A 24,865-nucleotide genomic window follows, 5' to 3' on the forward strand; every position below is an offset into this window, starting at 1 on the left:
ATGGCTGCAGCCTGGAGCTGTTGTATCTCTCCTATACACACACGCAGGCTGCAGGAGGCGCCAGCACCAGGAAGCACATGTAGGAGCCATTACACCATTATACAGGCTGTCAGTCAAGCACTGGGGGTGTGGCTGTGCCTCCCACTCATGAATAAGCCGGACAGCTTGAATATGCTAATGACTCATTGGACATCTCACAGGTCATTTGCATACAGCTTTACTACCTCATTGCTTAGGTTTGACAGGCATGTAGGGCCACAATGAAGGGATAGAGGCAATGCTTTCTAATGGCAGTTTATGAAAATATATTTAGATTAGGGGGTTATTTTGCATGACGGGTTCTCTTTAAATAGCAGCATCCCAGAGAGAAAACACTTGAGTGCGCATAAAACAGGCGGCCCGGCACTTCTTCATCTAGTAATTATGCACGCCTAAATTCTTTCATTTACTCCCACTCCCTCCCACCTTTCTGCCCGAGAGCCTGTGATGTAATCCGGCTCTTTGGAAGTCTCGCGCATGCGCGGTGTACATCTGCCGACTTGCTTTTACGAGACTTCCTCAGAGCCTGATGAAGTCACCGGCTCTCAGGCAGATGGGTGGGAGGGAGTGGCAGTAAATTAAAGAATTTATGCGTGCATAATTACTAGACGTGCAACAAAGTTGTTTTTCTCCTGGTAGCTGCTATTTAAAGCTTAATGAAAACATATTCTTTTTCATAGTACTAAAGCCCAAACTGTAAGTATAAATAGCAAAAAACATGACTTCCCAAGTGGTAGTTTTCCTTTAATAAATTCCTTGTGGAGTTGGTCTGGGACTGCAGATTTCAGCATAGATGTTAGTGATGAATTAGAAAGATATAATGAATTTATGGGATGTGGCAAAGCTACAGGTTTTCTGGTCTCCTAAATTACTAAACTGCCTGTTGATACTGCTATGCAACACAGAAGTTTCCCCATTCAGGACTTCAGATAAGGGTGACAACCTTTGTGGCTGTATATCATCCTATTCCTATATAACTCTCATTTATTATGCAGTCTAGTGCTGGCTTCTCTCAGCTGCAGTATGGTAAAAATGACATTATTTCTGTGCCTGGAATTTCATGTGTCAGGGGTTTACAAACCTGATGTTTCTCAGCTGCTGGCACAACTCCCGCATATCTCCAGTCAGTGGGAGGCACAGGATAATGGGAGGTATTGTCTGGCCAGCTGGAGAACAGCAGGTTGTATCCTACATGGCAGTGGTCTTCAGCTGCTCAACTACAACTCCCAGCATGTCCTTAAAGCCTGGACCAGGAGGAAAACATGGACTGATCCTTTAAAGCTGTAATGCATCACAGGCACCATGAAGTCCCAACAAATAATCTATAATGTGAGTTGGTTCTGAAGGATTGATAGAAATTTGTAAATGTGGCCTACTGGTCAAGAGATAGGTACGTCCACTGGGAATATACAAAATACTTTCTAAATTTTATTAAAATAGTTTCTATAGAGGATTATCAAGACATTACTTGAAGGCCCTTATTGATTCTACTGTAGGACTATGACAGGTCACTGTCATTGGAATAAACCAATTAGAACCATTGGGCCCCCAACTCCAGGAAACATCAGAGAAGACCTGCGCCAGTAATGTCTCCATTTTTATATTCATCCAATCTTTAATTTTGTTCAATTCAGGTGCTTCCCCTGAGGTCCATAGTACTAACTGTAGGAAGATTTCTACAGTCAATGAGCTTGATATAGATTATTCAACTACACAATTAGTTTGCCTGACTTTTTGGGCCAATGCACATTGGTGGGCATTTATCAATTTTGGAGCAAGTTATGTCATTTATTTGGTGCCCAATTTTAGCAGTGTTTTGCACTGTGATTATATATTTATGGCACACAGCCTTATTGTATTTGGTGCACCATAAGAAGCTTTGGCCAAATTCAGTGACAAACAAAAAAAAAACACGAGGGTCGGAAAAATGATTTTTTTTTGTGGTGCGGACACATAATAAATCTTGCACACACGACGCAGAAAATACGAGAAAGGATTCTGGTGCCATAAAAAACACATACGGTACATAGTAAATGCTATTGTCTGTTTATTTACTATTATATTACTATTATTATTACTACATAATTACTACTTAAGAACACTCGACTTACATACGACCCCTAGTTACAAACGGACCACTGGATATTAGTAATTTACTGTACTTTAGTCCTAGGCTACAATAAACAGCTGTAACAGTTATCAAATGTGTCTTTAATGATGCTTGATTGTAATTCCTGATTCTTATGACAACCCAACATTTTTAAAATTCAATTGTCACAGAGACCAAAAAAGTTCTGGCTGGGATTACAATGATAAAATATATAGTTCCGACTTACATACAAATTCAACTTAAGAACAAACCTACAGACCCTATCTTGTATGTAACCTGGGGACTGCCTGTATATATGTTTTGTTACTATTGTCTGTTTCTTGCCTCTTTTAGCCGTTATGCACCCTATGTGCCTATTTCAATTTTTGTGGGTGTGGATTTGAGTGTTTCTCAGTTTGCTCCTATTTTATCACTTACCGCAACGTCGATAATTGCACCACCTCAAAGGTGGCTTTAAAAAAAATGGACACTTTTCTTGTGCAACTTTTCATGGGACTTTTGTTTTTAGCTCTATATGTTTTGAACTCAGGCACCTACAAACTTTTTTTTAAAATGAGAATCTTCCCTTTAATACTGCTAAGGACTGTGTTTTTATGTATCAAAAATAGTACCAGAAAATATATCCACTGTTACATGCGGAATGTGATTTTAATATACAGCTCCCATTTCCTACTGAAACTTTGACTGTGGATATCTCCGAATCTGTGGCACCTAAAAACACAATCCGTATGTGCTTTTAAAGGGATTCTCATTTTTTAAATGACACCAGATAATTGTTTATAGCCACTGAAGATGTAGATGTTTTAATTGGGCTCCCTTTTTGCTTAAAGGGCACCTACCACCACGAATCTACCTATAAAGGTAGATCGGGTGGTAGGTGGATGTATGGGACGTGAGGATAGCCCTTTTTAGAGCTAATCCTCACGTCCCCGCTTGCCTAGCATAAACTTTATTGCCCTAATATGTTAATTTAATTAAGCGGCTACCGGGGCGTGGAGTAGCCAGACACGAGGCTACACGGCGCGGCTACTCCACGCCCCAGTAGCTGCTTTCCCCCGCCTACCCTGTGATCTTCGCATGCGCAGTAACTCCGGCCTCGCTCCCGAGATCGCGCATCTTGGCCGGAGTTACTGCGCATGCGCAGAACTCCGGCTTCTCGGACGAGGGCGCACAGCTGCCAGGAGCTGCGCGCCGAAGATCACAGGGTAGGCGGGGGAAAGCAGCTACTGGGGCGTGGAGTAGCCGCGCCGTGTAGCCTCGTGTCCGGCTACTCCACGCCCCGGTAGCCGCTTAATTAAATTAACATATTAGGGCAACAAAGTTTATGCTAGGCTAGCGGGGACGTGAGGATTAGCTCTAAAAAGGGCTATCCTCACGTCCCATACATCCACCTACCACCCGATCTACCTTTATAGGTAGATTCGTGGTGGTAGGTTCCCTTTAAAGGAAATCTACCTTCAAAATCCATCATGATAAATCAGGGACACTTACTCATAGATCCAGGTACCGTGACTGTGGTGATATTCTTATGTTTGTTATCTATGGCCTCCTTGTTATATTTGATATAATTTTATTTAAAAGGAAGATTTAGAAGGAAGTCATGGTTCCTGGATCTTTGAGGAACAGTAACATTTTACATGTTTACATGATAAATTTGAAATGCATCAAGGCAAAACGTATCCTATGAAAGCAGAATGGGGGATTTATTAACACTGGTGTTGTAAATGCCAATCTTTAAACTCTCCCTCGTATCCAGGATCTACTAAGAGGCTGGAGCCTTTTCATCTCTCTGTTTAGACCATGTCTGACTTAGTGGAGATTTCACAGAGAGCGCTCTGTGTGCCGCCTCTGGTACCTGTGCCATAGTTTCACCACCAGTTTAGAACTCATAAATGGTGCTGAGCTCTAGTACCAGAAACAGCCATCTATTTAGGAAATAAATCAGATTTTATCTTTCCCATTCGTCTTTTATTACATTACATCTCTTATGGAGCAGACTAAATGTTTTGTGTTTTACTGACATTCTGATATTCTCTATGCAGGTCAGCCTGGCATGAATGCAATTGAGGACATGTGGCTGGGAGTTACACTGGCATCACAGGGACCTGGAGGTCGAGTCCTGGTAAGTGGGTCATAGTTTGACTTTTGTTATATAAAAAAAATGTCCTATAACTGTAAAAAAAATAATTTTCCTATATGACTGATTTAGAATTATTTAAAAGGTATTTACAGGAATAATAAATACCAGTTTTATTACTCTATATATTCTGAGACACTTTACAAATCATGGGGAACATATACAGATTAAATAAGACATTACATAGCAATAACATCAGCATATAAAAGAATAAGAAGGAGAGCTCCGGTCGGAAGAGCTAGCAATCGATGAGAATTTAATACTGATAGGGTAAGCTCTGGATAGAATATAAATATTTTATACGTGGGGACCCACATCTGTTTCCCACATAGGTCATCTATTCATAAACAGTTGTCTCCATGTCCCTGTAGCAACTATACAGCATTCACTTTCCTACTTTCAATGGGAGCCGCACATGAAATGACGGCTGCTACAGCCACTTGCTTCCAGCCCAATGTACTGTATCAATATCTATTTCTGTAGGACCCCTTTAAAATGTTCTGGGAAATGTTACATTATGTGAGGATAATCATTAGCAGGCTATGCCCTGGATCGGGGACAGTGGTACAGATATTAGCCTGGGTGCAAAATTACTTCCCCTGGTATCTACTGCCACCAATATTACAAATGCCATATGGTAGATGAGGGATTTTGACCCATTTTACTTCAAAGCAATAAGTTAATATCTGGCCTGGATGGTAATTATAATAGACATAATCCCTTGTCGTTCATTTTATGCTGCGCAGAGAGCATTTGTATTCACTATGGCATCAGCCCAAAGATGGCCGGTCACATCAGGATATTGAAGATGGCCTCACATCTGCAATGCATCATAATTGTCACTGCCTGTTTTTACGGGAGGACGTCTGATACAATTATCTTGGTGCAATGTCATTGTGAGAACGGTGCCACTACATCTGTGCTGAGGCTCGCTCTTCTTATTTCCATCTTGGTCAAATTGTCTTAAAGGAACAGTACACCAGAAAAAAATCAACATCGCTATGATTCTGGGAAAGCAAAGTGAAAAGTAATATGGCCACCACTGCAGTTATGTATATTGTCTGTATGAACAGGATACATGTATCCCCATCTGAGAGTGACTGCTATATAAAGACACAATAGATCTATGTTATTTAACTCCAGATCAATAAGGCAGAGTAAAGCCTGCGCGGCTGCCTTAATGTTTTGTGCATTGATTCTTCTGAATGTATTAAGAATGATTATTAAAAGGAATCCACTTTGTAGATTGTTTAGAGCAAGAAATCCATGGCTGGCATTATATATAATGACCCCTTCCTTTAAAGGGACAATAACCTATTATGCTAAGCATATATTTGTTAGCCCCAATAAAAAATGCTAACAATTTTAGTAATGAAATCCTGTGTCCTGTAGTGAGAAGACAGGTATAAACCAAAAGCAACTAATAGTCCAAGGTATACAAATTTAGAGCATCTATTTTGTCCATTGATACGATACTTGTATGAATCTGATTATGCCAGTCCAAATGCCCTCTTATAAAATGACTGCCACATGCAGGGCAAGGGTGTGCGCATGTACCGGAAATTGCATTGTCCTCTCATCTTGATTCGGCGTCCGGAAGTGGTACACTGTTCAAGTGAGACGACACAAGCTCCGTCATGATAATATACTCCGGCCCCGTACAGGTAATGGCATAATTACAGGTAATGGTCTCTTCTGCCAAACCAATACCAGCAGTACACCACTAGTTCACCACAACACTGCACCGGCACCCCTGATGTAGTATCCCCTACACATGTCTGTCTAGTCCGTGTCAATGTGTTATTGTGACTGGTATGTTTTCATACTGTAATTGCTTCCCCATATGTAATGTGTTCATGTAACCTGTATTGAGCTGTATTGCAATATTCTATAACTGTTTGTATGCAACCAAGGAACTAGCAACATGTTACAATATATTCAGACGGCCGTCTGGGGGGATGTATATGCGGCCGCAATTTAAATGTCTTCATAGACGGCAATGGTGGTCCGACAGTGGTGTGGTGTCACAAGCCCCATACACGGGAGAAGATAGAGCATGCTCTATCTTTACCCGTTTGTGCGGCTGTGTCCGCATTTTTCTCTATGGAGGGGTCACCTCCTCCTCTCCAGCGCACAGCAGTATGCCCGGTAGGCTGTGTGAATGTACCATAAGAATGCGACTCTCTAAGTATTTATGTATTGTATCATTAAAACTGTCTCTAACCATGCAACAATCGCCGGAACACTATGTACAAAATAACTTCCAGCACTCCTGATGAAAGTGTGACCTTGTTTTACAGTGCATGATGGCCAGTGGTTGGTATTGCTAGTTTTCTTTTTTTCAATAGTGGGGAAGGCTGCTGGACATTTTATTAGTGAGGGGAGGTGCATTTCCCACCCCAGGCTTATACTTGAGTCAGTGGGACACATTTACTAAGCGTGTTCCAGTTTTCTGTCGGACTTTACACGTTCTTTCTAGTGCAAACTGCTTGCACAGGTATTTAAGAAGCGTCTGCGCCACTTAGAATCACTCATAACAGCAAAATAGCTTTCCAGATAAAACACACTTTATCATCTATATTCAACTCTAGAATCAAAATTATGGATTTAGGCAAAACCCATTATATAATTAAAATATTGCCGATTCAGTGTTTTGTCTTATACTTTATTAATAGAATTAGATTTAATTAATAGGTTGGAATTTTTCATTGGCAAACAAAGCACCAGGGAAGCAGTTTTTGGCTTTGGCACTATCCACTGCTACAGAGTCCTGCATAAAGTCTGACATTGCAGAAATGGATTGTTGTACTGTGAGATTGCAAGAGTCTGGGAGGAGGAGCCAGTGATTGGCTGCTTCCATTGTCCTATCTCAGTGACATCATGGGGGACATCCCTAAGTGTATGGTCAGTGGTGACCATGGTAGCATTACAATTACACTTGCTCCCCATAGTCCCCAATGGCCTCCTCAGTGTATACGTTGCAGAAAGCAGGATGATATAGAGCAGCTTGCCGCATTTTTCCGGCCAATATTTCCTTCTTGATATGATGTTTGTTGGGTAGATAGAGGAAATAAGGATGCCATTGCCTGCCTGTATAGTCTATGGATATGTCCAGGGATTATTATTATTATACCCTGGAAGATTTTCTGGCATATACACTGAACATATCTAAAAAGTGAGATGTTTTATGCTGTACCAGATTTATGGCACTGTCTGATGCTGAATGATAAACCTGAAGCTCTGCCATATTCAGTGAGGCTGTACCATTGACGACCTATGGATGAAAGTGGAGCTGTTTATGGAAGTCATTTGCATATTTTATAGTTTATGTTCATAGATTTAATCAAAACTATGGATGTAATTAATACCCACTATATAATACCTTCTGTATAATACCCACTATATAATACCTTCTGTATAATATCTACTGTTGAATAGGTAACGCACTGTATAATATGCACTCTCTTATTTTTTATGGAACTGGACTTATTTAGTAGATTGGAATTATTTATTGACTTGCTGTCTGCCATCTATATTTTTATACATTACAGCTAGCTTTGAGATCCTGAAGTGTTAATGTATAGAGCAATATTTCCAATCTTTATGTTTATGTTTATGGCAGATTTGTGCCCACCGGTATTCTGTGGCTATGAAGTCTGGAGAACAACTCAAGATGATAGGCAAGTGCTACATACGGGGCAATGACCTAGAATACAGTGATATCGATGACTGGCAGACCTATCATTATGAGATGTGTGATGCTACCAGTGACCATCAGAAAACAGGCATGTGCCAAATGGGGACCAGTGGTGGCATTACTGAAGATATGTTGTACTTTGGAGCTCCTGGAGCCTACAACTGGCAAGGTATGGCGGCCATAAATACTGTATAATAGATGCATTGTTTGTGAGGAATAGGGGTCTTAACACGTTTTGGGTTTTGTCATGTGTTTTAGGTACAGACTATGTTTTACAGAGAGAAAACTGGGATTTAATTGAGACATCATACCCTAAAGAAGGTCCATCTAACATCTACCTGGGTAAATATTTCATCTTCATTCTTTCTGGAATTACAGTTATCTATGTTTCTCCATATTTTTCTACCAGGACATGGCAAAAAAAACATAATATAAGTAGAATATCTGCTAAACAAAAGTTGAGTATGTCGAAAGGCAATGGCTTGATTCATTAAAGAGGATTGAAGTTAGTACTTTTGAGAGTTGTTGGCTTGAGCAGCCCAGCTGTGGAACCAATATTAATATGTAATCAAATACACCATGCTGGCCAATGTATCTGTTGTTCCCCTATGGTTATGCTCTACACAAAGATCTCTAGTGGGTTAAAAGCCAAGATGTTCCACAAAAGAATCATTCCCTTATATGAATAATGATACGGTTAGGGAACTCTTATGTGAGAGGACTACTGATCCAGGACAGTTTCTGGGTCCTCTCTTGGTGAACCAGTATATCTTGGTTTATGGCTGAGAAGGTAGGTCTCTAAGTGTCCATCAACATGTCATTGTCAGCACTACACCCAATATCCACACATAAAGTAATCACACTTGCGGTTTGAGTTTATATCATTTTGGAGGTAAGATCACTCTAAGCTGTATGGAATGCCAGAGATTTCGTCAGGACTTGTTATATGGGGCTTCCGCACTCACTTGTCAATGTGACTCATTTGATTTGTGGAGAACTGTTTGTGTTTTTAGGTGTGTTTTCTTAAAGGGATGGTTAAGGAAAGTTAGGATTGAATGATTTTTTTATGCTTTTAGCCACTTTGGATTTGTCCTGCCTTGGTTTTTTGAAGCCATAAAGCGATTATTCCAAAAATTCACAGTTGGCACCCTGCCCGTGGCAGAGAAATAAGTGGCGCAAAAAAATGAAAAAGGGCTCATCCTCTGAGGGTTAGATCCCTAAAGAGGTATAGTAAAAAAGAAAAATCTATATTTTTTTAAAATTAATTATTTTATACTTTCTTAATACACTGAAGTGAATGAGAGCTGCTTCTGCTGTTATCTGGGACAGGGCTACGCTATATGCACAAAGCTGTTATGTTTGGGGTCCGACCATAGTGCGAAACAGCTGATCAGTGGGCTGTTCCATGTCGTGCCCCCACCAATAATCTGTTGGATATGTCTTAACTAATTGGGGCCGTAAAATCCCTTTAAAAACAAAAAAAGGAAAGAAGGTGGTTACATTTCAAAGGAATTAAAGCTTATTCAATACATAACCGGGAATTTTTTACAGTAATTAAGATCTCTGCTTGCAATCATTGAATGCTCCCCTGAATTCCTATTTATTTTAAGTGTGTGAAAATCACTGTTGGTCTTGAGATGGAATTGCTTGTTACAAGACGAGGTCCTGAAAACTATGAAAATCATGAAAATTTAGATGATTGTTATCCTCACACCCCATAGTATAGAAATAACTGCTTTACTTTTTTTATTAAACAATGAATAATGATTACTCACCATGCTCAGAATCCCTATATAAATGTCCTTTTGGTGGACATGTACAAGTCATCTTGCTATTAGGGAAAGTTTTTGTGTCTTGGTTCACTGAGATATTTTTAATAATGTGGTTACATGCTGCAGGGACAGTGAGAATCCTTAAGGCAACCACAATGTGGCTAAAACAGATATAAGACCAGGGAAAACATTATCAAGTACATTTTAATAAGCTGCCCTGTTAGTGGAGACCGAACAATTTGATTCTACAAACACAAACGAGTCACAAACTTCCAGAGAGAAGAAAATATGCCTAATTTCCTTGTATTTGGAACACATTTATAATGATGGCCATGTAATCCCCAAAACCAGAACACTGTAAGCTGTTGTATTATCCTCTCACATATCCATAACTTTCTGGGGGCGAATTATCTTACCAGTTGCTGTAATTTGCTTCAAATCTATGAACAAGTGTATTACAAATCTTTATGTCTAACAATCCAGTTCTCCGATGTTACTTCACTTTTCACACAGGGGCGTAACTTGAGGGGGGGCAAAGGTTGTGATCGCAACTGGACCCAAGAGGTTTAGGGGGCCCTTATGGTGTCACTTTCCCATATGAGAAGACTATTACTATAAACCATACATTATAGTCGGTGGCCTGGCACAGACTTTGCACTGGGGCCCATCAGCTTCTAGTTACCCCACTGTTTTCACACCATCCCCTGCAACAATTTTTAAACTTTTTGGAACATTGCATTAAAAAAAAAAATTAAATTACAGGCTAACTACTCCCACTTCCTCATCTACTTTTAGCATATAGAGGGAACACATTAAAATTAACCCAAAAAGTTGCAGACAGGGGTGAACCTAAACTATCTGCTGCTATAGAACAGCACCTCCCTCTGCCTCATCCAGTAGTAAAATATCTGGTTATTTTTTGAGTAAGTGAGTTCTCCACACAGTGTCTCTCACACCCATGCTGACATCAGATGTTAAGAACCACTGTTTTCTAGTGGCAGGCCCTGCTTTGAAGCAGATGACTTCACCCCTGATAATACCCCTCATCTTGCTGCAGGTGGTGCTGCCTGAGGCAAGAAGATCAACTCGCCTCATGGTCGGTGCACAGTTTACAGTTTATTAGGAGGTGTGAGCTTATCATTCCATATAGGCCACCCCTTTACATAAGAAGTGACATGACATAGCCCTCTAAAGCATTGATTAATTACAAACAAGAAGAGAACTATTTCCAAAGATAAGGTATGGGGGCTCACTTCTTCCAGCCTTATGCCCTCCTTCTGGTATTGTTCTATGGTCTTCTTATCAAATAGTAACTAAACCTTTGAAGCATTTTTTTTATTCCACAAAATGAATAGAGCAAGTGATAATAATGAATTCTTCAATATACTTAAGAAAAGCTGCTTCTCTGTGCCTATTGTTTTCTCCAGTCTCCTGAGGTCTATCCACTTCAGACGGATAAGGAGGCTAATGATTAACTATTTTCATTCATATAGAAAATTTACCTCAATGGTTCAGCTCTCTTAGGAGGGACTGTCTGTAAAGAATTAAGTCATGAATTACTTTATCAGGTTCCTTTATCTCTGAGCTGTCAGTTGATATAGCTTATTATATAAGGGAGAAAGGTAGGAGGAAAAGAAGGACACATTTTTCTATAATAAAGTATATTACAATGTTTAGGTTTAGTGTACACAAAATATGCAGGTAGGTGCCTAGTAGTAATGGCTGTTTTTGCGTGTCATTATTTATAGAGGTATCTCTGATTTAGACACAAGACTACAGTATACTCCATAAATGTCTGCTGTTTGCATTGTCCAAAACTATCTGAAATGGTAATGGTCACCGAAGAACATGTTATAAGCTCAGAAGGGGACCATACATTAAAGTATTGTTAGATTGTCAAACCTCTCTTGACTTTTTATTCATTTTCCTTAGATACTATAATTTTATTCTCATCTCTCATAGGGTACTCTGTACAGCTTGGCCAGAATATACTACTGAAAAATAAGGAGACTGTTGTCTCTGGGGCTCCTCGCTGGAACCACAAGGGTGCTGTGTACCTTATGGAGATGCAGGAGAAAGCCTTGAAACTGAAGCAGGTGCTGAGTGGGGACCAAGTGGGCTCATACTTTGGCAACATCATTGCCCTGGCTGACTTTAACAATGATGGGTAAGTAGTAGATAGATAGTCATTATGCAATGGGAACCATTACCCTATAGAACGGTATCCATGGGGTAATGGTTCCCATTGCATATTGACTACTTATGGAAATTGACTTTGAATTTGACATGAGATAAATTTAGTAAGACCTTATTATTTTTTCACCCCTAGGTGGCAGGACATAGCAGTCGGTGCTCCCTATTATTTTGACCAGAGGAAGGAAGTTGGCGGAGCAGTTTACATCTATACCAATGAAGTTGGGAGTTTCACAGATAAGCCATCTTTAGTTTTGTATGGTCCTACCGCTTCTGGCTTTGGTTTTGCTGTGGCAAACATTGGTGATATTAACCAGGATGGATTCACAGGTGAGAATAATCTACAGTGTATGATACCTATTGTAGTGTCAGTAGGTGTTTAATAATGAAATTCTTTCTCTTTCCAGACCTGGCTGTGGGGGCTCCATTTGAGGAAATGGGAAAATTGTATATCTACCTCAGCAAATCTAATGGTTTACAGTCTAAGCCCAGCCAGGTAACGCCAAGTTCCTGTTCTATTGTCATCAATTCAATTTATCATTCAATTTATTAAAAAAAATAAACATTTCTAATGTTTTGCTACTGCATCTAAAGGAAAAATTTTGGCATCTTTAAAAATTGTCGTTAAAAATTTTGCATCGTTATGTGTTTACAGCCCTGATGCAAACCTATGTAGCTCCACGGTCGCAAACCACAAACATACCTGTTGTTTTCTGAGGCTACACATACATGCTGAAAAACTTAGTAATGTAGTTGAAAAAAAATGCAAATGTTTTTGTGTCCTTGTAGATAATTGATGGCTCTGACGTTGGTGGGATACAAAGGTTTGGGTATTCGCTGAATGGGGGCATGGATGTGGATGGAAATTCCTACCCAGACCTATTGGTGGGCAGTTTATCTGATCACGTTGCTCTACTCAGGTACAACCTCTATCTATTAGGGATATGGTTTATATGGGACATCTGCCCAAGGGTTCAATACCTTAGAGTAGCCATTGTGACTAGGACTAACATGTGGGTAACTAGTGTTATAATATAATAGACTAGACTTTATTACAAAAGAAATTGTCAATGGTTCAAAAACTTAGAAATATACAGTAATAATATATATTTGTGAGGCATGCAACTACCCATAGTATCCAGAACCCAACACATCATTTCCACCTGTAGGCCTTGTATGGCAAAGTCGTCCATGATGCTGATTTAGGGTTTCTATTTTGGGGTAATACACTGAGAGTGGTAGATTCTGTTTGTTATATTATATCTGTCGGACTTTATTTCATTTTGTTATTTTGTAGATCTCGACCTGTTATCATCATCTCAAAGGAGTTTACAGCAACACCAACGATTATTGACCCTAATAAATGTATTTCTTCTAGCTGGTGAGCCCCCATACACTGCAATATATTGTATTTCAAATCCTCCTCATTTTCGTTATACGTGTAAACTTACAGTGAATGGAAACCTAGCTGGTAATCCGTACAGACACTAAGGGAAGGAGTCACCAGAAAATGACCCGTTTGACAAGCATATTACTAAATGCTGTTACTAGGGCTCAGGCAAGATGGTGCCCCCCGATAATAAGGGACAGAATATAGAGGAAACAAATCTACAATCAGAAAATGAAGACAGAATAGAAAGAAAAGTAATAGAAAAGCATCTTTTAACATGCCTCAAAGCTGAAGGTTTGCTATAGTTGTATCCAGTCCAAGCATAACACCATGAAATAAAGGGGCTATTTATCAAACGATGGCGCTCATGGGCCCCGCTGCCCCTCAAATTTATCATGAAGCTTAGGCCTCTTAATGTTTCCAGGGGATGCGCGTTACAGGTGGAAAAAGTCGCTGGCAGCAGCAGCCCTGATAAATAAGTCCCAAAGTGTCTTTACTCCAGACTGACATCTTCTACCCATTTTCATACTTTGTTGTAAATTTTCAGGACAGGATAGAAACTTGTTCTTCTCATATATTTAGCTTACCTAGGATTGCCAAAACTGGATACATGTGTAAAAAAATCAGTGCTGAGGAGTGTCAGATCAAAACAAGTTTGTAATCTAGAAGTTAAAATAAAATAAACTCATATAAAGAGTAATTAATATGGAAAACCCCTTTAACAATTATTATTGTCTGTGGAACGTAATGGGAGATTCCTATCTAGACATAAATGTCATATCTATAGGATATAAAAGGAATATGGAGGGGGTTGGGCCCACTTCTATCCTGTGAATATCTCATAAAAGTTGAGAACACCCTTTTTTGGAACAACAAACACAAGCAGTGACCCCTCTTACAAACTTTGATCAGTGCAATAACCATCAATAAAAGAACTTGATATGGATATTAGAATACCAGATAAATGAAAATGGGAGGATTCTGACATGATTCTGACGTGTCCTTATGATGGAGGGCACAAACGTATACCACTGTATGTTTATACATTGTGGTATGTCACCTGTTGCCTCCTCCTCCCTGAATATGGGGGGAGTACTGAACATTGGCGGCAGTCAGTGTTCGTGGTGTTTCCCCAACAATGTCACTATCCTCCTTCCTGCTGAGCAATGTATACTCTCAGCAGAGGCCGGGGCGGATCCATAGAGTTCAAGGGCCTCTGCTGAGCATACATGTGCAACTAAACTAAAAGTGTCATTGACCTATCCTAAGGGAAGCAAGGTGGCTTAGCGATTGGCATTACAGCCTTGCAGCGCTGGGGTCACGTCCCAGGGTCAACATTTGCAGAGAGTTTTTATGTTCTCTCCGGTTTCCTCCCACACTCCAAAACATACTAGTAGGTTGATTAGATTGTGAGCCCCATTGGGGACAAGGACTGATTTAGCAAGCTCTGTGAAGCGCTGCGTAATCTGTGTGCGCTATGTAAATAAAGGAATTCTAATTTAAAAAAAGGTCACCGCAGCTTAGCTCCTATTCAAATAAATAAAAGCTGATCTGCCGCAACCAGATTTGACCACTACATAGAGAACAGAACTAAGTTTACTGTATAATTCCCTCAGTTCTTGAGAACAGTTGGGGTGCTGGGTGTTGGACCCCCCCCCCCACTAATATGATATAGCTGACCTATTCTATGATAGGTAACCATGTTTTGGTCCTGGAAAAGTTTAGTTTGATGAAAGTTTTCAAATCAATGAAAATGTAATATATTTTTTAGGATTCATTCTTACAGTATTTACCTCTGTCTTCTATATGTTCTTTCCTGTATTACAGTACAGATATCCGTGTCTGCTTCTCGTACACGCTAAGTACAGGGGACGCCAGTAACAAACAGAACATCAGTAAGTATTTCTCAGGACCAGGCAGGCATACAGTGTGATTGTTGTGTTTTTTATACGTCTAAAGATTTGGTCTCCCAATTTGTAGTTGAAGAGTTTTTATAAAATAAGGCATTAAGCAAAAACAATGATGTGTTTTCCACCATTGTAGCTCTCCAGTACACAGTGGAAGCCGACTATGATAGACGACCGGCCCGGGTCCGGTTCTTAGGGACCGGAGGTGTTTACAAAGGATTTTTCTCAATGCCAGACACCAAATGCCAAACACTACAGCTATTTGTACTGGTAAGAAATATATAAGAATATATAATTTCATACTCTAAGCTGTATCATTATACATATATAATTTGTGCTTTTTCTAATACCAAGGATCTGCTATCTGTGTATGCCCTAGATAAAGGGGTTTCCAGCCTGAAAACGTGGGTGACCACACTGTTCTTAGCACATAATACACAAAGCATAGTATTAACCCTTTAAGGACCAGGCCATTTTCATTTTTTGCATTTCCGTTTTTCACTCCCTGTCTTTAAAACTCCACTTCATTTTTTATTTTTCCATGGACAGAGATGTATAAGGCTTTGTTTTCTACCTAACAAATTGTACTTCCTAATGATGTTATTTAATATTCCACGCCATGTACTGGAAAGCTGGAAAAAAATTTGGGCTTTTGGGATGAGGGGAAAGCTAACATGTTTATGACTTTATAGGTTTATTTTATATCAGTTCATTTTTTTTTTTATTTTTAGTCCCCCTAGGGCAGTGATGGCGAACCTTTTAGAGCCTGAGTGCCCAAACTTCAACCAAAATCCACTTATTTATTGCAAAGTGCCAGCACAGCAATTTAAGCAGTAATGTATTTCTCCTTGTTCTTTGACAACTTTCAATCGTTCAGCCTCCTAAAGACACCAGCACAGTTGAATAGAGGAGGGCAAATTAATCTATCGTTGTAGGAAGATTCTGTAGGAAGATTCTTTGAGTCCTGTCTAATGAACTTCATGCTGGGGTGATGGCCTGGGTGCCCACAGAGAGGCCTCCGAGTGCCGCCTCTGGCACCAGTGTCATAGGTTCGCCACCACTGCCCTAGGGTACTTTAACTCTAATAGGTCAATGGGTCTGACTGTTCCTACCATATACTTCAATCCTACTGTATTGCAGTATATTGAGCATATGCTAAGATGCTCTGGCAAACACCCTCCAGAAAATAAACACCCACCGCTCAGCCCGTGAGCCCTCTTCATAAATCCTCAATGCCATTATGACTTTATTATGCCTTAAGGGGTTAAGGAGGAAACAGACAGCTCTATTTTCTTGTGTAGTGGCCAGACCGGGTTCCTACAGATCATTTCCAATTCACATAAATGAACTATAATCACTCTATTTGGCCACCACAGGGCCACATGGGCTTCTTGTTTTATTCTCTGACTGTGTATGAACTGCTGAAAGCACCAAATCAGCCGTCACCTACAAATCTGATATCCTAAGGGTAGATCTTTAGATTTTAAAGGTACACTTACCATTAACTCCATTAATCTTCCAGCCCCCTCAGGTATAAAATAACCTTTCTATAATCTTTCTATAATTCCTTCTTTTATGTGAAATATCGCCTGTTTACCTACTTAAAATATCTCCTCCAAAGTTAAATGCAAATGAGTAGAAAAGAGACATATTTTGCCTGGGATGAGTCACTTTTAGAGGCATAGGTGTTAATGGAGCCTGTAAGGCTAATTTGCATAATGCCTTTTTTTCTTAAAAATTATGGCATAAGAAGCTTAAAGAAGAGCGGATCCCCCCCAGAGGGGTCACACATCAGCATGAAACTGTGCTTGGTTAACATCCTGGTGGTAGATGTTTTTAAAAGGGGTTGTCTGAGGGTATAAAAAAACCCTTGGGTGGCCGTGATAGGTTAAAAAAAATAAATATGTACTTACCTCCTCAGTCCTCCAGGCGTCCAGCGCTGCGATCTATCTGGTCTGTGCCTCATATAAACAAACAGGGGCACTGAAGCCGCTTCATACAGCTTACGGGTGGCCGAGGTGGCCAGCAACACCCACCCGTCCCTATTTCCAGCGTTGTATCATGCGGGACGGATGGGAGTGACTGCCCGCCTCGGCCAACCAGAAGCTGAACGCAGCGCGGCTTCCGTGCCCCTGTTTGTTAATATGGGGCACAGACTGTTGGGATTACAGCGCTGGATGCCGGGAGGGACCGCAGAGGTAAGTACATATTTCTTTTTCCTAAATTACAGCATCCCAGCCACCCAAGGGGCTCTTTTTATATTCTCAGACAACCCCATTTAAACATTGAGCTCTGCCCCTCATTCTATGAGTCCCAGAACAGTTGTGTGTTCTGTATAGGCATTACACAAGCCATGGCACGTACCCTGTATGTCATTTACATGCTTTTTCACCCTAGGAAAGTATCCGAGATAAACTCCACCCAATACAGGTTTTACTGAAATACAATATTCTGGAGCGTGATCAGAAAAATACTGATAGCATTGTTGGCCTGGAGAACTTTCCTATCCTTAGCCAAGATCAGAGCACTGAGCAGACGCTGGAGGTAAGAGAACAACATAGTATGTAAGACTTCTTTATCGCAAAGGCTGCCAGATACTAAGCAGAGATGAAGGGAGGATTATGTAATACTACATGCCTCCTGTTGTGGGCGCTACTGACGGAATAAACCTATAGCTGAGACCTCAATCACAACTGTTATTAGTTACTCAGTTATTGGTTATTGTGAGCCAGTTATGGTATGAATTAGTTCTGTGACTGGTTAACATAGGGATTGCGCTAATATTGGATCTATTTCCTGCGGATGATCGACATTCAATGTTTTTGCAGTGCCCTCTTGTGGATATTATAGGTTACTGGAAGTCTAAATAAAATATTACGTTTTTACTAATCTGGTTGGGTATTATCTGAGCCTAAACATGGGGATAATTGGGAACATCTAACATTTTATGAAGACAATATTTAAATATTTTTAAAATAATTTTCCTATTTTTACAAGATTTATGAAATTACTTTTCTCTTATATTTTGAACATTCCACATGTGGAGCACAATAGTAGGTTATACCTTATTCCTAACTACAAAAATGTCTCATGGGGGCTTATAGGTGGGGTTTGAACCATATCACTTGCGGGTTATGTACAAAGAGTAGGTGGCCATAAAGAAGTTGTATATCTAATTGCAAACTTGTTATTGTGCAGCACATTCTACAATCTCATAACATCAGTCAACTATGCATTATATTTTCTTTCAGATCCACTTTCAGAAAGAGTGTGGAGCAGATAATGTGTGTAGGAGCAACTTACAGATGCAGTATGAGTACCTGGGGGAAGACTCAAAACCACTTCCAAGGTCAGATCATTAACAACCATGTGTAGCATTGTCTCAAATCTATTCTTTGGTTATAAACTACATGGGCGTGCCAGCGTATGATGTTAACACCGATATATCCAGTTACTTCCTGATTATACCCAGCTGGTGGCTGCGCTGCCAGTCATTTCTACACCAGGTGATGCCTGGCATAGGCTTGGACTACAACCTGCATCAATTTGTAGCTCAGGGTATAGATAGCGCACAGCCACGAAGCAGGATTACCTGCAAAAACTGGCTTACACACCATGATAAATCCCAGTGTGTTTTTACTATATCTCCTCCTATTACTCCATATATCTCTCTATAGCTCCTCCTATTACTCCATATAACCTCTCCCTATATCTCCTCCTATTACTCCATATAACATCTCCCTATATCTCCTCCTATTACTCCATATAACATCTCCCTATATCTCCTCCTATTACTCCATATAACATCTCCCTATATCTCCTCCTATTACTCCATATAACCTCTCCCTATATCTCCTCCTATTACTCCATATAACATCTCCCTATATCTCCTCCTATTACTCCATATAACCTCTCCCTATATCTCCTCCTATTACTCCATATAACATCTCCCTATATTTCCTCCTATTACTCCATATAACATCTCCCTATATATCCTCCTATTACTCCATATAACATCTCCCTATATATCCTCCTATTACTCCATATAACATCTCCCTATATATCCTCCTATTACTCCATATAACATCTCCCCATATCTCCTCCTATTACTCCATATAACATCTCCCTATATCTCCTCCTATTACTCCATATAACCTCTCTCTATATATCTTCCTATTACTCCATATAACCTCTCCCTATATCTCCTCCAATTACTCCATATAACATCTCCCTATATCTCCTCCTATTACTCCATATAACCTCTCCCTATAACTCCTCCTATTACTCCATATAACCTCTCCCTATATCTCCTCCTATTACTCTATATAACCTCTCCCTATATCTCCTCCTATTACTCCATATAACATCTCCCTATATCTCCTCCTATTACTCCATATAACATCTCCCTATATCTCCTCATATTACTCCATATAACATCTCCCTATATCTCCTCCCATTACTCCATATAACATCTCCCTATATCTCCTATTACTCTATATAACCTCTCCCTATATCTCCTCCTATTACTCCATATAACATCTCCATATATCTCCTATTACTCCATATAACCTCTCCCTATATCTCCTCCTATTACTCCATATAACCTCTCCCTATATCTCCTCCTATTACACCATATAACATCTCCCTATATCTCCTCCTATTACACCATATAACATCTCCCTATATCTCCTCCTATTACTCCATATAACCTCTCCTTATATCTTCTCCTATTACTACATATAACATCTCCCTATATCTCCTCCTATTACTCCATATAACCTCTCCCTATATCTCCTCCTATTACTCCAGCCAATCTCTCTATATATCCTCCTATTACTCCATATAACATCCCCTATATCTCTTCCTATTACTCCATATAACATCTCCCTATATCTCTTCCTATTACTCCATATAACCTCTCCCTATATCTCCTCCTATTACTCCATATAACATCTCCCTATATCTCCTCCTATTACTCCATATAACATCTCCATATATCTCCTATTACTCCATATAACCTCTCCCTATATCTCCTCCTATTACTCCATATAACCTCTCCCTATATCTCCTCCTATTACACCATATAACATCTCCCTATATCTCCTCCTATTACTCCATATACCATCTCCCTATATATCCTCCTATTACTCCATATAACATCTCCCTATATATCCTCCTATTACTCCATATAACATCTCCCCATATCTCCTCCTATTACTCCATATAACATCTCCCTATATCTCCTCCTATTACTCCATATAACCTCTCTCTATATATCTTCCTATTACTCCATATAACCTCTCCCTATATCTCCTCCTATTACTCCATATAACATCTCCCTATATCTCCTCCTATTACTCCATATAACCTCTCCCTATATCTCCTCCTATTACTCCATATAACCTCTCCCTATATCTCCTCCTATTACTCTATATAACCTCTCCCTATATCTCCTCCTATTACTCCATATAACCTCTCCCTATATCTCCTCCTATTACTCCATATAACATCTCCCTATATCTCCTCCCATTACTCCATATAACATCTCCCTATATCTCCTATTACTCTATATAACCTCTCCCTATATCTCCTCCTATTACTCCATATAACATCTCCATATATCTCCTATTACTCCATATAACCTCTCCCTATATCTCCTCCTATTACTCCATATAACCTCTCCCTATATCTCCTCCTATTACACCATATAACATCTCCCTATATCTCCTCCTATTACACCATATAACATCTCCCTATATCTCCTCCTATTACACCATATAACATCTCCCTATATCTCCTCCTATTACTCCATATAACCTCTCCTTATATCTTCTCCTATTACTACATATAACATCTCCCTATATCTCCTCCTATTACTCCATATAACTTCTACCTATATCTCCTCCTATTACTCCATATAACCTCTCCCTATATCTCCTCCTATTACTCCATATAACATCTCCCTATATCTCCTCCTATTACTCAATATAACATCTCCCTATATTTCCTCCTATTACTCCATATAACCTCTCCCTATATCTCCTCCTATTACACCATATAACATCTCCCTATATCTCCTCCTATTACACCATATAACATCTCCCTATATCTCCTCCTATTACCCCATATAACCTCTTCCTATATCTCCTCCTATTACTCCATATAACATCTCCCTATATCTCCTCCTATTACTCCATATAACATCTCCCTATATCTCCTCCTATTACTCCATATAACATCTCCCTATATCTCCTCCTATTACTCCATATAACATCTCCCTATTTCTCTCTATAACTTTCTGTGTCTCTTCCCACAGAGTGAATGGATCGCAGGTTCTCTATTATGATAACAGTGAGCAGAAGTTGCACCTTCGAATAGTTGTGACCAATTTCCCTACCTCCACCTCTTCAGCTGATGATGCTCATGAAGCCACGCTAAATGTCACGTTGCCTGATGAACTTGTCTTCTCTTCAGTGCGACCAGTAAGTATAATAGGGCAGTATAATGTACATCCGGATGAGATGTGTAAGATGATATAATTATACTGTTCTGTTGGTAGTCTGGACCCTGTGTCTTTGATGGTACTGTCTTGTGTCAGCTCGGAAACCCTTTCAGAAGAAACCAAAGGGTGAGTAGCTTTTTTTGATCTAATAGCTTGTGGACATTGTCTGGGTTGAGTTGTTAAATGGCTTAAATATGTTTCTATTCCATAGGCTGAGGTTGACATTACATTTCAAGCATTTGGCATTGGCTTGAAGACCAGAGAAGTGATCACTGCTCTACAGCTCTCCACGTAAGGAAAGACAAAGTAGTAGTAGATGAGGAGCCTAGTGATGAAAGGGGTCTTTTGGCTTCATAAATAGACACAATCCCTTGATACTAGCTTTTAGGGGGTTCTCGGTACCGAGTTTTTATACCTTAAAGAGGTTGTTTACATAAAAATCTTCTAAATATCCTTTTTGGTTCTTTTAAATTAATAGAGGGAGGCCCCAATCCCAAACAAAAACATACAGTGTCTCATAGTCCAGTCCAGTTTTCTGGTGGAGAAACCACATGAATCTCCCTCTCCCCACAGTTTTGGCCATTATCTGACTCGCACGCCACTATAGGGTTTTGGATGTGGGGTGTGTGGAAGGCGGGCTGGGGTGTGAATCACATTTACTATAGCCTTTTCTGGACAACTGGCTATAGTAGAAAACTCTGCCAGTTCCAATCTGGTCTACAAGTCGTTACTGGCTGAGTTTATGGCCATATTCACGAAGAGGCCGGAAGCTCTATGTGAATACAGGTGCCGGAGCACCAGCAACGGAATTTCTAGATGTCAGTCTTTAATAAATTCCTTCCAGCGTCTATAATACACAAAGAGGGGAACTCGTTAACACAGACGTTTAGAATGCCCCGCTGGTGGTCCGACCTACTAGTGAACATGGGCGCAAACTCCACCAGTTCTGACCTATAGACCAGATCAGAACTGGTGGAGACTTCTGCTAAAGTCTCTGATGCTTTTCCAGCAGAGACTATAGTAAATGTGAGAGTCCAAGCGTTCACATCCCCGCCCACCTTCTGCCTGGCCACCCCAACACGCCCATAGTGGCGTCCAAGTTAGAGATTGTCCGAAACTGGTTGGGAGACGGAAATTCCTGTGGTTTTAAATCTGCCCCAGAGAGCTAATGGGGCTCATTTTCTAAAGGCGCTTTTGTTGCACTTTTATTTGACTGTGCACATTCTTCTAGGCTAAAACGGCTTGCACAGGTATTTATGCAGTGTCCGTACCGCTATTGTGTTGCACGCTTCCCTTTTGTGGCACAGCTGTGCTGGCTTCCATGCGACACAAATTAGGGGGCACGCTGTCAGTCAGTCCGACTGATTCGGACCGAGCACTGTATTTAACTTGCAAATTGTGTCGCACAATGCATAAAGGTGCATCACAAAAAGATGTTGGGCCAGTGTGGGGAAGCGACACATTCATGATTTCTGGCGCACGATCTTAGTGAGTCCCGCACCCAGCTATACACGGAAATAGCACATTTAGTGCAGTTTCCGACATTCTAAGTAAATGTGCCCCAATGAGTTATTTAACTCTAAATAATTCTTTTATGCCCATCTACATATGATGCCTAAGTACAAAGCTAAGATCCCACCATTATTTTGTTCTCAGATTGAGTAAACAAGATGGTCTGGAAGAGGAATCTGCTGAATTTTTTGTAGATTACACATTGAAGACTTCTTTGTCTGTGTAAGTATGCAATGCAATTATCTACCCATTGATTGAGAATTGTTATTATGAATTCCATGTGTTATGGGGACTGCCGTATTGTACACAAGATGGGGCTTATTTATTTAAGGGTCCGTGGCCGCATTTTCGTCGGGTTCGCGCTGGAGATTGTGTCGCACGCGATCAGATTGTGTTGCAATAGCGCCGGCTTTCACGAAACACAAATCGGGGGGCTAAGCGGGGGATTTAACATTCAAATTTGTGTACCATATATACTTGCGTATAAGCTGACCCGAGTATAAGCCGAGGTACCTAATTCTAACACCAAAACTGGGAAAACCTAGTATGAGTCTAATTTGGGAAATGCATTGGTCACAGCCTCCACTCAGTATATAGCTAGCCAGCCCCCTGTTCCCAAATATATAGCCAGCCCCCTGCCACCAGTATATAGCCATCCTGCCCATACCGTCCAGTATATAGCCAGCAGCCCCTGCCCCCGGTATATAGCCAGTCAGCTCATGCCCCCAGTATACAGCCAACAGATCCTGTCCCCCAGTATATAGCCAGCCCATGCCCCCTGGTATATAGATAGCCAGCTCATGCCCCCAGTATACAGCCAGCTCCTTGCCCCCAGTATATATCTGAAGCCCCTGTCCCCAGTGTATAGCCAGCCAGCAGATTCCCCCTAGTATATAATCAGCCAACCTATGCCCCCTAGTATATAGCCTGCTAGCTCCCTGCCCCCATTGTATAGCCAGCCAGCCCCTGCCCCCTAGTATATAGCCAGCACCCCGGCCCACTAGTATAGCCTGCAGCCCCTGTTCTCAGTATATGGCCTGCTGCCCATGCCCCAGTATAAATCCTACAGCCCCTGCCCCCCAATATATAGCCAGTAGCCCCTGTCCCTAGTTAATAGCCTGCAGCCACTGCCCTCAGTATATAGCCTGCAGCCCCTGCCCCAGTATAAAGCCTGCAGCCCCTGCCCCCTAATATATAGCCAGCAGCCACAGCCCCTAGTATATAGCCAGTGCCTCCCCCCACTATATGCCCTGCAGCCCCTGCCCCAAGTATATAGCCAGCAGCCCATGCCCCAGTTTATAGTCTGCAGCCCCTGCCCCTGGTATATAATGTTAGGGGGCTAAAGGACCTGTGAGCGATACAAGTCATTCAATAGCTGTATATGTGAAAAGTAACAGAGTCTCCTTCCTTGCTCTTTATGATGATACTACACAGGTCTCCTCAGAACCTACAGACCTATTTCAGTGGTCAAGTAATGGGTGAATCAGCAATGAAGACACCACAAGACGTGGGCAGTCCTGTGGAGTTTGTTTTTAAGGTGAGAGATGTTAAAGAATATCCCAAATGGAAGTTACAGGAGATATTGAGCTAAACTGGACTAACTTTT

General features: G+C 40.7%; 1 protein-coding gene across 3 annotated transcripts in view; it reads left to right on the forward strand.

Annotated features, from left to right (window-relative positions):
• ITGA3 (integrin subunit alpha 3) overlaps positions 1-24,865 on the forward strand; it is a 51,057-nt gene that overhangs the window by 20,498 nt on the left and 5,694 nt on the right. For all 3 annotated transcript variants that reach the window (XM_072111277.1, XM_072111278.1, XM_072111279.1), the window contains exons 3-19: positions 4,192-4,271; positions 7,909-8,152; positions 8,242-8,325; positions 11,718-11,922; positions 12,085-12,278; positions 12,356-12,444; positions 12,738-12,868; positions 13,246-13,329; positions 15,166-15,233; positions 15,382-15,515; positions 17,643-17,789; positions 18,497-18,594; positions 21,562-21,727; positions 21,805-21,873; positions 21,959-22,038; positions 23,404-23,481; positions 24,694-24,796. In XM_072111277.1, the coding sequence (XP_071967378.1) occupies positions 4,192-4,271; positions 7,909-8,152; positions 8,242-8,325; positions 11,718-11,922; positions 12,085-12,278; positions 12,356-12,444; positions 12,738-12,868; positions 13,246-13,329; positions 15,166-15,233; positions 15,382-15,515; positions 17,643-17,789; positions 18,497-18,594; positions 21,562-21,727; positions 21,805-21,873; positions 21,959-22,038; positions 23,404-23,481; positions 24,694-24,796 (2,054 nt within the window). The remainder of the gene's footprint in view (positions 1-4,191; positions 4,272-7,908; positions 8,153-8,241; positions 8,326-11,717; positions 11,923-12,084; positions 12,279-12,355; positions 12,445-12,737; positions 12,869-13,245; positions 13,330-15,165; positions 15,234-15,381; positions 15,516-17,642; positions 17,790-18,496; positions 18,595-21,561; positions 21,728-21,804; positions 21,874-21,958; positions 22,039-23,403; positions 23,482-24,693; positions 24,797-24,865) is intronic.

This window comes from Engystomops pustulosus, chromosome 6, assembly GCF_040894005.1.
Source record: "Engystomops pustulosus chromosome 6, aEngPut4.maternal, whole genome shotgun sequence".
Lineage (NCBI taxonomy): Eukaryota > Metazoa > Chordata > Amphibia > Anura > Leptodactylidae > Engystomops > Engystomops pustulosus.